Below are 14443 nucleotides of genomic sequence, written 5' to 3'. Positions count from 1 at the left end.
TTTATGGAGATGTAGAGAATTAATAGAAATGTGTTGATCAGACAGGCCACCTATCTAAACAGCATACCTGCAGGTTCTCATCCATGTAATTTTGGTCTGCTTTTTCTTTAATGAGGCCTTGTGTAGCACCATGCGCCTTTTGTTTTATATGGCAAGTTCCACTTACAGTACCCTTTGCTAGGGTGATGAGGCACTTGCTTAATGAGGTCAGAGCTCTTCTGCAGGAACAAAACTTATGAGGTTTGTCCAACTAGCTCTAGAGTTTCAGCTAATCTTTGCCTTTTTCATTGGATAGTTTCGTTTTCTGCAAGTTGCTGCCCTTCCTTCTAATATCTCTTCAAACAAGATGTCATCTATTGCAGGTGGTCTGATGCCTAAATGTCTTGCATTTGAATCAAGATGTCATCTATTGTGACACATTCTCTTTTTTGCCTTGTCTGGATGATGTAGGTGGCTAAAGGCTTTTTAGCCAACATTAGATTTTCAGGTTTCATTTAGCTTGTTGTGTGTTTTGAGAAAACAACCCAATTTTAGAACTCTAGAGCTGTGAGCTATGAAAGACCACTCAAGTTACACCCTAAAAAGAGGAGCTACTCAGGCTTGAGCACACTAAACCAATAGAGTCATGGTTATGTTCTTTCCATCTTTTATCCTACAAAAACTTATGTCCTGAAAGTCCCTGATTGTGTCTGTTGTTTTGTTTTTCAGTGCTGTGGAATCTCGGTTGAATTTTGTAGCCATATTGTTCGAGCCTTTTCAGTGAGCACCAAAAAGAGCCGAGTAGAGCGGGCAGAGGATGCACTGGCTCACATGGGCAGCTCAGTAAGTCCAAGTCTTTACTAGTTTGACACATCACGTCATTTGAAAAAGGTTGATGGGATTACCAAGTGTAAACTTTTTAAACAAACTGCATAACTCTTTATATTGTCTTTTTTTAATAAATGTCATAAATGTAATAAATTTTAATTACACTATGATCCTTTCAGGAAATCTAAAAAGAAGTAGTAAAGAGAATGGGGTGTTGGAGTGCCGGGCCAAAAAAAAAAGTCACACTTCACACAGTCCGATCACATTTTCATGGTATATGTAGATAAAATGAAACTGTGTATTCGTTACCAGCACCAACTGAAACTCTAATCACTTGCACTTCTTAACAACACCCACAGCATTGTGGATCCTCAACTAACAAGAAGCAACAAGAAACAGATTTCTATCCTCGTGTGTACTTACAGGCCACAGTTCAGGAGTTCTAGCTTTGTATCTGCCTAGTTGGGATAAAAGAAGCATTACGGAGAGCTCCATGAGAATAACCTGACATCAGGATTTCAGGAATGGGGCATAAATGGACCTGATGCATGTAAAGAAAATGCTTAATCCCACCTCTTCTCCTCAAGAAAACCAGAGACATTAGTAAACAGTAATTCAAGCCTGGGGGGGGGGGTGCTTGTTCTTCACATATAATTCCATTTTTGTTATGCAAAGCACAGGAAGATTTCACAAGAATGTCACCCATAGAGCTAAAGACAAAACAGCAATGCAGAATCCTCCTCATATAAGATGTTCTACAGAAGGCAGCCACCTCAGGCTGAGGGCTTAGCTGGTTATTGGTCACTGCAACACTCACTATAAACAGATGCTAAAGTGAGTGAAAAGGAAATACAATTAATTCAAAAGCCTGTGCTACATTAAGCTATTGTGTTAATGATCCAAATGTCTTGGTATGTATTTTGATACTAGAAACTCCTGCCTCTCATACTTCATCCTACAATTTTAAAATTCCTTTCCTAAATTGGATGTAGTTGGGGTAGACTTGTGTCTAATGAGTCAGGAAGTCTTTTTTTTTTTTTTTAATTTGATACCTAAATCTGGTTTATTGTTCTGAGGTCCTCATCAGTTGTAGTTGCATCCTCTGCTATGGTGTTAGAGCTGCTTAATTCAGTAGTACGTCTGATGCTGAAATGCAACCTTTTTTGGCGACAATAACATCAGCAGTAAAAGTCTGAAAATTCCGAGTCCTAGGCAGCTTTTTTCTCAACTGGGTAAGCTTATGTCCTTCTTTTCAGTAGTGAACATGTCTTGTCATTAAAGGAGATACTCCTCCGATTTCCTGTGACAACTGCAGAAGTGTTTGTCTCCATGGCATAAAGGCTTTTCCATTGCACATCAGAACCACACCATCTGTATGGACTTTGGAGTCCATACAGCTATGCCAAGAATTAGGCAAGGGACAACAAGTAAACACTTGATGTGTGCAATGGCTGGACCATGGGCACGATATCGAGCAGTCAACTTATGTAATACGGGGACATGTTGCTCTTTAAAGACGTACTACCCACTACAGTATGGACACAGCGCAGGCTTACTTCAGAGATGCAGTCCTATCAGAGGCTATTGAAAAGAACCCTTAAATACTTCAAACTATGAATCATTTGGGCAGAATACTGAAGCTTTTTCACCTCTGTTTCAGTTGATACGAGTCTTGCGTCACCCTTCCCAGCTGACACTCTACTTCCTCAAAGAAAATTTTCCAAAACACAGGAGGACAGAGGGAAGGGAGTGCATATGATAAGGGGCAAGCCAGTAAATAGAAGGAGTAGGCTGGATCACAAGAAGAAGAAGAAAAGAATGCATGCTTATGATTCATATCCACTGACACAGAGGAGTAAATGGTCCTACTTGTAGATGTACAGACACTTTGAAAGTTAGCCTTGACATGAACTGTGGCTTTCTTGCCTCCATAAACAGGAGTGTTGTCTGTATATTATTTTTTTTCCCTATTGTAATTATTGAAATGTTAAGAGGATTTTGTTCAATTGTCTTAAGAGTACTTTTATTTTTTTCTTTTATACAAACAGGTGTTCAGTGGCATCACGCTGACGAAATTTGGTGGCATTGTCGTCTTGGCTTTCTCCAAGTCCCAGATCTTCCAGGTTTTCTACTTCAGAATGTATCTTGCCATTGTACTCCTAGGTGCCGCTCACGGTTTGATTTTTCTTCCTGTGCTGCTCAGTTATATAGGTGAGAGAAAGCGCTTCTACTTGAACTTCATTCAGTATTAATTATTCTTGCCTCTTCAGCCCCCAAGAGTTGTCATTTAATTCTAAGACGATCCATTTGTTGTTAACACTTCTATTCGCTTGAAAATATAAGTGACACGGAGTATGAAGACTGTGGCCATTTTCGCTTTTTTTTTCCTTAATTACATGTGTCTGTTCAGAAGAAAATGTTTAGGTATACAAATTATAGTGAAGAACATTTTGTATCCCCTTTAGTTTTACTTACTAGCTGTGCTACTCCTCTATGAATGGTTGAAATCTCAAGTAATCAACGTAGACCTTCACATTAAAGTTCAGTGTGCAAAGTTCAAAGTGCAGTGTGTCCGCCCGGTTGCTATGTCTCTGTTGCACACCATCTGGTACAGGATTTGTAAATGCGCCATCTGTTGGACGGCAGAGACATAGCAACTGGACTGAGACACAGACAGACACTTGTCCTTATGTTCACGTTGACATATTTAAAATGACTTAAGACTTAGGTTAAAATAAGGTAATATTTTAATAATGAAGAGAAACCGATTAAAGGAATATAACAAAACATAATGCAGTTGCTAGCAACTGTGAGTTGTAACAATGTAGCCTCAGAAAATGTCAGATTTAGTATAAAAACAGTATTTCATTTAAGATTACAAGATGCAGAATAAATGTATATGCATTTTTAAGTTTGAAATGTTATTATATCAGCCATTATGTTTGCTTTACAGGTGAGAGCAAGCTAATAGACTAATCTTTTATTTGTAGTTTTAAACACTGCTGTAAGATCAGAGATCTATTAAGCTAATGGAGTTATAAAAATGATCATTCTCAAGCCCACTTAATCGAGTTCAGGGTTGCTGGAATCTCTTGGCAGCATTGGCTGCAAGGCAGGAAACCGCATGAAGCAGGGCGTCAGTCTACTGCTGGGCCCACTCACATATTCAAAGTACACATGACACCCTACAAGTCTATAAACTTGTATTCTTAAAATCGCCAACTGGCTTAATCTGCACAACATTGGCGATACAGGAGGAGAATTGGCGTATCCCTAGGAAAGCCTCTGCAGACATGGGGCGGGTTTGCAAAGTCGAGCTACAGCCCAGCCGACTGGGGCATGAAAAAGGTTCAGAGAGTCTTAAAGAAAAGAGCAAGAAAGGAAGGAGGTGGCTGGGGTGGGTACTGTTTCACTTTTATTTAAAATTTAAAAAGATTAATACTGTTAAACGGATAAAACTGAAATATTCTCTTTAAACACCTAGTATGTATCCATTGCTATCTAGAATAAGATGAAATACTTCTTTAAGACAGCTAAAAGGTCAAGTTGTGTATACATCTTATATTTTGAAAGATGCTTCATTAAAAGGTGACAGTATGGTAGTGCAAAAAAGACTAGCAACAGGAAATGAAACCTCTGTACAGGTGCTGGTCATAAAATTAGAATCTCATGACAAAGTTGATTTATTTCAGTAATTCCATTCAAAAAGTGCAACTTGTATATTAGATTCATTCATTACACACAGACTGATGTATTTCAAATGTTTATTTCTTTTAATTTTGATGATTATAACTGACAACTAATGAAAGTTCCAAATTCAGTATCTCGGAAAATTAGAATATTGTGAAAAGGTTCAATATTGAAGACACCTGGTGCCACACTCTAATTAGCTAATTAACTCAAAACATCTGCAAAAGCCTTTAAATGGTCTCTCAGTCTAGTTCTGTAGGCTACACAATCATGGGGAAGACTGCTGACTTGACAGTTGTCCAAAAGACGACCATTGACACCTTGCACAAGGAGGGCAAGACACAAAAGGTCATTGCTAAAGAGGCTGGCTGTTCACAGAGCTCTGTGTCCAAGCACATTAATAGAGAGGCGAAGGGAAGGACAAGAAAAAAGTGTACAAGCAATAGGGATAACCGCACCCTGGAGAGGATTGTGAAACAAAACCCATTCTAAAATGTGGGGGAGATTCACAAAGAGTGGACTGCAGCTGGAGTCAGTGCTTCAAGAACCACCACGCACAGACGTATGCAAGACATGGGTTTCAGCTGTCGCATTCCTTGTGTCAAGCCACTCTTGAACAAGAGACAGCGTCAGAAGCGTCTCGCCTTTGGACTGCTGCTGAGTGGTCCAAAGTTATGTTCTCTGATGAAAGTAAATTTTGCATTTCCTTTGGAAATCAAGGTCCCAGAGTCTGGAGGAAGAGAGGAGAGGCACAGAATCCACGTTGCGTGAGGTCCAGTGTAAAGTTTCCACAGTCAGTGATGGTTTGGGGTGCCATGTCATCTGCTGGTGTTGGTCCATTGTGTTTTCTGAGGTCCAAAGTCAACGCAGCCGTCTACCAGGAAGTTTTAGAGCACTTCATGCTTCCTGCTGCTGACGAACTTTATGGAGATGCAGATTTCATTTTCCAACAGGACCTGGCACCTGCACACAGTGCCAAAGCTACCAGTACCTGGTTTAAGGACCATGGTGTCCCTGTTCTTGATTGGCCAGCAAACTCGCCTGACCTTAACCCCATAGAAAATCTATGGGGTATTGTGAAGAGGAAGATGCAATATGCCAGACCCAACAATTCAGAAGAGCTGAAGGCCACTATCAGAGCAACATGGGCTCTCATAACACCTGAGCAGTGCCACAAACTGATCGACTCCATGCCACGCCACATTGCTGCAGTAATCCAGGCCAAAGGAGCCCCAGCTAAATATTGAGTGCTGTACATGCTCATACTTTTCATGTTCATACCTTTCAGTTGGCCAACATTTCTAAAAATCCTTTTTTTGCATTGGTCTTAATTGATATTCTAATTTTCCAAGATACTGAATTTGGGACTTTCATTAGTTGTCAGTTATAATCATCAACATTAAAAGAAATAAACATTTGAAATACATCAGTCTGTGTGTAATGAATGAATCTAATATACAAGTTTCACTTTTTGAAAGGAATTACTGAAATAAATCAACTTTGTCATGATATTCTAATTGTATGACCAGCACCTGTATATGCTTCTCGGCTTTTTATAATCCCATTTGAAGACAGAAGTGTATTCCTCAGCCTCATAACTACAGTGACGGACGAGTGTCCTTTATGCAGCAGTGCAGTGCCAATTTTTCTAAAAAAAAGTCTCCTTTAGTTTTACTGCCCTAGCAATATGCTTCAAGTATTGGAATTACATGTATGTTTATTCATTTAGCAGATGCTTTAACAAAGAAGGTCAACTTAATAGAGTGGACATCAGCTAGGGGCTTTAAAAAATTGACCAAAACAACTGAAAATGCCTAAGTGACCAAAGTTAAAGCACAAGACTAGCTAAGGCAGCGTTTCCCAGGCTTTTTTTTCTGTGGTGGTACACCACTATTTTAACTATTTTACACATTATATCTCATACACATGCTCAACTATCCGAAGGGGTGGGACCGGTAAAAAAGCAGCTCTGAGATTAGTATTTGCAGACATGGCAGTCAGTGAGCACTTTGGGCGCATCTCCCAGCTGCTTTGTCCCTTGCCTGACTCTCTGCCTCAGTGAAAACTCGTATGCCCTCTATCCACCAGCCTTGTAAGGCTCGCTGGCAACCACACACCCAAGCTGATGGACTGTAGCAGCCAGGAGATGTGATCAAAGTGCTGGGTCCACAACCGAGCAATCACAGAGCTGCTTTTATGTCTGCTTCTCCAGGTAGTTCTGTCCACAGGTATGGACCACCTATGGAGCTTGTTTGTCCGTCTCAGGTTCAGACCCAAGTGCACTACTCTTAACAGCTCTTATGGTGCAGTATACTGGTTAAAAAAAAAAAAAACTAAGAGCTAAGGAAAGGCTAACTATAGAAAGAACCCAGCATCAAAGGCTTTACCAATTTTTAAGAAGTCTTAAAAGACTATTCTTAAACAGTCTGTTTTTGATTTCTTGCTATAATGAAGCTGTTCTTTTTCTTTCTTATAAAGCAGCCAAGGTTGTAACATTATTTGCAGCTTTTAATTAAAATTCCACACGTTTCAAAACATTTCACAATCATTTCAGGGGTATTACATACCAAGAATTCATCTGTGTAGAAGTCTAACCACAAGATGACTCCTGAACACAGGCAGTTGTACTTCTCGTTTTTGTTCTCTAATGCTGAGCCTGGTGGATTAAAAAGGTGCAGGAGCAGACGCATGACATTGATGTCTACACTCCACTCTGTTGAGCTGTAGGAACTCAGGTTTGTGTAGGATAACAAATGGCTGAGGTCTTCGTGAGTTAGTTATATTACTGTCAAGTCCCAGCCTTTTTAATGAACCATTTACAGCATTAGCCGGACCCCACTATATGACAAAAATGATAAGACCTGAATTGTGGAGACTAATGTAAAGGTTGGGACACTGATATAATGGGGAAGCAGGTTTTCCGGGGTTTCAAACACATTTATTTTGCATAGGCTGTTAACAGTGATGGGTTTGCAGAAGAGCTAGAGCACAGCCCAGACTACTGTAGTATTCGTATTCATTTCACTGTGATGCGGCTCACTCTTGAAGTTTTGTTTTGCTAAATTAACACAGCTAGGTGGGAGTATAGTTTGGTTAAAAAACACACGCAGCTTTGGCCAGACACTACCACTATATCCAGTGATCTGGAACATTATAAAAATGTGTCATGTGCACAATTACATCTATCAAAGAACAAGTGAATCCATATTAACCCAGCTAAAATGATGTGGTATGTTGACAATTTAAGATGGTCTAAAAATGCCAGTGAGTGGAAAGGGGCAAAATATCTTCACAATACACCTAAAGTGGTTGGCACAACTGTACAGCAGATAAAAGTGATCTGGGTGAAGTCATTCAAAGAAGAGCAATGTTCAGTGAAGTTGTAATTTGTGTAATCCGATTCTGATGAATAGAATAATTGTGAAGTGTTTAGAAACGTCTCCCTACTTTGATAATGAGTTCTTAATTCCACCCACTTGTTCATGGACCACACAATTCCTGTTATACAAACCTGTACATCTTAGTAACATAAACCACCTTCATCTTTTAAACTGCACTAAGCCACAGTCCTCTTATAAAAAAAATCAGGAGTGGTCACCCCTAGACTTTCTCATATACTCAGATATGGGGATGGATATTTGAGGAGTAAACCACAAGACAATGATTATATTTTTATATTATGTAAATTAAAGAACCATCAACAACAAATCAAATTAATAATATATTGAACAATTATTATAAAAGGAAAGTTAAATAAGTCAGACTCTGCAGCTACATGAATAAAAGGTAAAGTAGCAGTTAACGGAAATAGCCCAAAAGTTGATAGAAATCTGTTTTTTACCTGATACTTGTATGTAAAATTTGGTTGACCTAAGTGAAAGTGTAATCAAGTTATCGTGTTTACATACATACACACACAAACACCTGATTCCAAAAATGGTATTTTCAGACTCAGGGAAATCTCAACATAGAGATTCATCAAAATCTCAAAATTGAATTTTTGGAGGATTTCAGTACTTTCCCCATACTTTGTATATGAGAAAGTAACCTGTCTTTTCAAATACAGTAAATATAAAAACAATTAGGCTACATTTTGTCAGTTAACCCCTAATTTGTTGAAAATAAGGAATAGGTTAATGAAATTTCCATATCTAAATTTGAGAATTCGGTTCTACAGTATGCAAGTATTTCAGTTTGCTCTTTACATTAATAGTAGTTAGTGGCAAATTGTCATGTTGCAATACAAAATTTAATTTCAGATAACCTCTAAACAAATGAAGAAGAAAAAAATCAAGACTACAAGATGCTCATCCTGATTTAATTTAAATCAAAGCAAAAACAAAGCAGATAATCATCCAAATTACAAACTCCATAGGGTTTCCAGGTCTTTTGCCTGAGAGGAGATTCTTACATCGGCCAGCAGCAAAAAAAATAAATAAACCAAATGTTAATGGGAGAACAAAAAAATGAGCTTTTTATTTTCAACACTGCAATGTCAGAAGATCTTTCCAGCTAGTAACCTCAAATGAATCTTTAAGCCATATGCATCATCAGTTCTTTGCGGCTGAACGATGTTGAAGACGGCCCCACATTGGTTTCTTAGTACTCCACTAAAAACTCTGAGTGGCGACACAAGCGGTTCTGCTTTGTGGCACGTTACCACCAAGCATTCTGAACAGGCTTTTCAAGGAGATGCTGGGCCACTGTGTAAAGCAGGTTGTAATTGGTGTCCAAAAAATAGATTAGATTAGAGACTATTGACAGGTGTTGACACCGTCTCTCCATGAGCTGGAACAACCGCACCAGCCAAGTGAATAAGTGACAGGAATGTCGTGCCCTCATACAGGGCAAGCAGTTTACTGGGTAAGGCACCTAAGAAAATGACAACCACTGTTCTGGTGGTGTTCCGTTAGAGAATGCCTCCTAGCTTGCACTATTAACAAAATTTGTCTCCATTTGTAAAGTGAGTGATCAGTAGTAGTAGCTGTAGACACTACCTGTGTCCAGAATTCCATGGTTCATTTGCACCTACAGTGGGTACGGAAAGTATTCAGACCCCCTTCAATTTTTCACTCTGTTATATTGCAGCCATTTGCTAAAATCATTTAAATTAATTTTTTTCCTCGTTAATGTACACACAGCACCTCATATTGACAGACAAAAAAAAGAATTTTTGAAATTGTTGCAGATTTATTAAAAAAGAAAAACTGAAATATCACATGATCCTAAGTATTCAGACCCTTTGCTCAGTATTTAGTAGAAGCACCCTTTTGAGCTAATACAGCCATGAGTGTTCTTGGGAAAGATGCAACAAGTTTTTCACACCTGGATTTGGGGATCCTCTGCCATTCCTCCTTGCAGATCCTCTCCAGTTCCGTCAGGTTGGATGGTAAACGTTGGTGGACAGCCATTTTTAGGTCTCTCCAGAGATGCTCAATTGGGTTTAAGTCAGGGCTCTGGCTGGGCCATTCAAGAACAGTCACAGAGTTGTTGTGAAGCCACTCCTTCATTATTTGAGCTGTGTGCTTAGGGTCATCGTCTTGTTGGAAGGTAAACCTTCGGCCCAGTCTGAGGTCCTTAGCACTCTGGAGAAGGTTTCTGTCCAGGATATCCCTGTACTTGGCCGCATTTATCTTTCCCTCGATTGCAACCAGTCGTCCTGTCCCTGCAGCTGAAAAACACCCCCACAGCATGATGCTGCCACCGCCATGCTTCACTGTGGGGACTGTATTGGACAAGTGACGAGCAGTGCCTGGTTGTCTCCACACATACCACTTAGAATTAAGGCCAAAAAGTTCTATCTTGGTCTCATCAGACCAGAGAATCTTATTTCTCACCATCTCAGAGTCCTTCAGGTGTCTTTTAGCAAACTCCATGCGGGCTGTCATGTGTCTTGCACTGAGGAGAGGCTTCCGACAGGCCACTCTGCCATAAAGCCCCGACTGGTGGAGGGCTGCAGTGATGGTTGACTTTCTACAACTTTCTCCCATCTCCTGACTGCATCTCTGGAGCTCAGCCAAAGTGATCTTTGGGTTCTTCTTTACCTCTCTCACCAAGGCTCTTCTCCCCCGGTAGCGCAGCTTGGCCGGACGGCCAGCTCTAGGAAGGGTTCTGGTCGTCCCAAACGTCTTCCATTTAAAGATTATGGAGGCCACTGTGCTCTTGGGAACCTTAAGTGCAGCAGAAATTTTTTTGTAACCTTGGCCAGATCTGTGCCTTGCCACAATTCTGTCTCTGAGCTCTTCAGGCAGTTCCTTTGACCTCATGATTCTCATTTGCTCTGACATGCATTGTGAGCTGTAAGGTCTTATATAGACAGGTGTGTGGCTTTCCTAATCAAGTCCAATCAGTATAATCAAACACAGCTGGACTCAAATGAAGGTGATCTCAAGGATGATCAGAAGAAATGGAAAGCACCTGAGTTAAATATATGAGTGTTACAGCAAAGGGTCTGAATACTTAGGACCATGTGATATTTCAGTTTTTCTTTTTTAATAAAATGCAACAATTTCAAAAATTCTTTTTTTTTTGTCTGTCAAAATGGGGTGCTGTGTGTACATTAATGAGGAAAAAAATTAATTTAAATGATTTTAGCAAATGGCTGCAATATAACAAAGAGTGAAAAATTGAAATGGGTCTGAATACTTTCCGTACCCACTGTATATAAACAATTCTATTGCAATGTTCCTTTAAAGATACCATTACGTAGAAGTTGATAAACAACTATTAGCTAATGCAATTGCTTTTTTTCCAGTATTTATGTAGTTTTATCTCAAAGTGGATTGTGCGATTACCTTGTCTATCGAACTGCAATGTTTCATATCACAGCATCAGTCTAAGATTCCTTACTGCTGGACCCACGAGTCTGGTGTTTATCCCACTGCCAATACAATGGTGGCAACACTTACTTAATACCACATATGTGGATGCTGACTTTATAAAGAAGTTAACATTCCTGAATTTTATTTCATGTATGAAAATGGAGCTTAAGCTACACTCTTAGATCATGGCAGCTATGCAGGTTTGAGTAGGAAAATCCCCAACAGACAAGCCCTACCTAAACATTTGGGAGCCGGCAGTTCACTGAATAATAATCAAATTAGGAAACCATAGTTAGGCTGCACTCATTCCACCTGCTATGGACTGCAAGTATAGTGACTCACAGAGCAGGGGCAAAATGGGATTTGGTCAAATGATTTAATCGAAAGCGCATTTTAAAGAAAAGGGAAGTAGGTATGGTCACACACACACACACCTATATATTGTGAAGGTCTGTATTAAATGGTTTAAAAGTGTAGGGTTTACGTAACGTGGGAGTATTTGTTCTCATCACATGTATTTTATGAGGAAAGGTCTACTGTCTGTTTTACAGAGTTTGTAAGCTCATCTTTTTTCATGTAAAGATAAAGGGAGCTGGAGGCTATACTAGTGTAGAAATAAAGGCTGCACATTCATTGCTTTCATAAAAACAGTAGTTTTGTATTAAATTTTGACACAAACTGTATACCAGAGTATTCACTTGCAGCCCTTACAAGTTTTTATCCCTGTCACTATTTGATGCAGTCTTGGTAAATCTGTAAATTAACACATTTTGTTAAAGAGTTCACAATATAAAAACGTAAAACAGCTACCATTATGTCAGTTTGCTCCAAGCCCTGGAGGTGTGCCTCTTGTTATTTTTATTAACAGAAAAAAAAATCAAATATTATTTTGTTGCTTGAGTTTCAACGTGGAACATTCTTATAGCACTTTGTTGTCAAACAATAGAAATACTGTAAATTAATCCTTAAATAGAACCAAATAATCATAACACTCCTATCATTAGCAATTTGTACTCACCCCTCATCTCTAAGGCCTACTGCAGTTTTGCATAATATGTGGTTTACAGATGTCAACAGCACCCGATGTTTTGATGAAGTATGTGATGATTGTATTTGTGGAAAAAAAATGGACACACTGACTGTGACTAATTCTGTTTTTTAGGCCCCCCAGTAAACAAGGCAAAGATGCAGTCAGCTAACAGATCCTACCGATCAACTGAAAAAGAGAGACTTCTGAACTTCTAGAAATGTTGCCAGTTTTTTGTTCACTGGCACTGGCTTTGAAGGTCTACTGCAGCCACTACGGTGATAAGTCAGTCACATGTTCTGGGTACAGCAACAGTAGAGAAGCCACAGTGGATCACAACGCCATGTCTGTCAGACTCAGGAAAACAAAAAACAAACTTTTCCAGACCCTGTGACAAACAATAACCGAGAGTGCTACTTGCCAATTTTATTTTGGTATGACAAAACTTGTGTTAAAGATGTGCAACCTTAATGAAACAGCTTGCATTCATGGTGGGATGGACTTCCTATCAAGCTGCTGATGAGATGTGCATAAACATGAATTTGTATTTAAGTACAATACATCATCAATGCAATTCTATTTGCTGCTCCACTCTTAGTATTTTTATAGAAGAACTCAAAAGGCCAAGTTGGATTAACGGAGGCAGATGTTATTTTTCTTAACGCTTGTACAAAATGCTTATTATGTACATAAACAATTTTATTAAGTGCAAGCAAAACAAACAAGGACATGCTGTTTGATATCAGAATAAATTAATTTTTGTACAGTGGATTTTGTAAATAACAACAAGGTCAGAGCTAACCATCTACTGTGAGATAGGCTTCATGAGTGCTTGCTCCCCAAAAACTTGCTTGAAATAGGCCAAGTGTTCCTCACAGTGTTCACCTACAAGATGACAGATTTAAATTAGTTACAGTGTACAACTCTTATTAACAAAAGTAACACATCGACTCAAAGAACATGCCACCAGAGTAGAAATTGCTCATTTTAAGCAAGACTGCTTTCCATAAAAATATTAATAAGGGCTTTAAGTGGTTAAAAAAAAATGTTTTGTATTCTGTAGGAACTCTTAATTCTGCCCAAACTGAGCAATTCAAATGTCAAAGCAATAAAAAAAGATGAAAGGCAGAGCAGAGCACAGGCCCCCCAAACAACAGGCCAGGATTTTCACAAAGACCTTTTTTTTTTTTTTTTTTTTTATATAAAGAGAATGCAGTGTCTTCAGCTTTTAAGACTAGAAATGTTATATGGCAGATAAATTAATTATTTTGGGATCTTTTATGTTAAAATGAATATTTGATATTGGGTAAACTGTTCACCCTGTTCAGATTTTTAAAATAAAAAGTTAAATGATGGAGTAACTGAGTGCATTCCTGGAAAATCTTTGAAGAATTTAATAAACATAAAACAACTCAACAACTTCTGAAGCAGCAGTAGCGGCACGTGTTGTGGGATTCCGACCGACTTTTCTTGAACCACAAATTGTTTTATGCCAGTCTGCATCTGTGTTGTGAGGACAGCGTAATATTGTGATAAATTGGTTAGTTAGCCTGGGGGAATACAGGTGGGCTGAAGTGAAAGGCCATATAAGAATTACTCTGCCAAAAAATGATAGGTTGATTACTCCATGTGGTTTGTGCTGCTGGCCAAGAAAAAAAATTGTTCTCGGGTTTTCATGTAGAGTTAAGCTAACACGGTTTATGCTTTAAGGAAGCAGGCAGTGACCAATACTAAACAAAAGCAAACAATTTGAAAGCGTCCATGGGAAAAAAAAAGTCTGTCACATAATTCATTATAAGTTATCCAGCCATATAATAAATGTGCAAAATGCATGTATTTTTATACAGTTGGGGCACAGCAGAGCAGTTTAATCCATACGGTCCAACAATGCTGGCATGTGACATGCCTTCCTGCAGCATTCCAATGGCTCTCTTCAATGCTTCTGGTAACATTTAAGGCATTTTGGAATGCACCAGTTGGCTAAGTCTGGTCATTGTCTTGTGATGTGAACTTTGAAGTAAGGAATTTTAAAGGTGACCTGAGCAGGCATTGTTCCCCCTGGGCCCCTTTAGGTAAAGTGCCTTGTGTTTTTGGCAAG

The 14443-nt window shown here is 39.0% G+C and overlaps 2 protein-coding genes across 2 annotated transcripts in view; one reads left to right on the top strand and one right to left on the bottom strand.

Moving 5' to 3' along the window:
- npc1 (Niemann-Pick disease, type C1) overlaps positions 1-13531 on the top strand; it is a 76028-nt gene extending 62497 nt beyond the window's left edge. The window contains exons 23-25 of the mRNA XM_028803675.2: positions 709-822; positions 2856-3018; positions 12481-13531. Of these exons, the coding sequence (XP_028659508.1) occupies positions 709-822; positions 2856-3018; positions 12481-12563 (360 nt within the window). The 3' untranslated portion in view covers positions 12564-13531. The remainder of the gene's footprint in view (positions 1-708; positions 823-2855; positions 3019-12480) is intronic.
- The window catches only part of rmc1 (regulator of MON1-CCZ1), a 41673-nt gene continuing 40239 nt past the window's right edge, over positions 13010-14443 (bottom strand). Inside the window, exon 20 of the mRNA XM_028803676.2 lies at positions 13010-13230. Within this exon, the coding sequence (XP_028659509.1) occupies positions 13151-13230 (80 nt within the window). The 3' untranslated portion in view covers positions 13010-13150. The remainder of the gene's footprint in view (positions 13231-14443) is intronic.

The sequence above is a fragment of the Erpetoichthys calabaricus genome, chromosome 6, assembly GCF_900747795.2.
Source record: "Erpetoichthys calabaricus chromosome 6, fErpCal1.3, whole genome shotgun sequence".
NCBI classification, from domain to species: domain Eukaryota; kingdom Metazoa; phylum Chordata; class Cladistia; order Polypteriformes; family Polypteridae; genus Erpetoichthys; species Erpetoichthys calabaricus.
The sequence above is the reverse complement of the archived record's forward strand: the minus strand, read 5'-3'. Positions and strand labels throughout refer to the sequence as shown.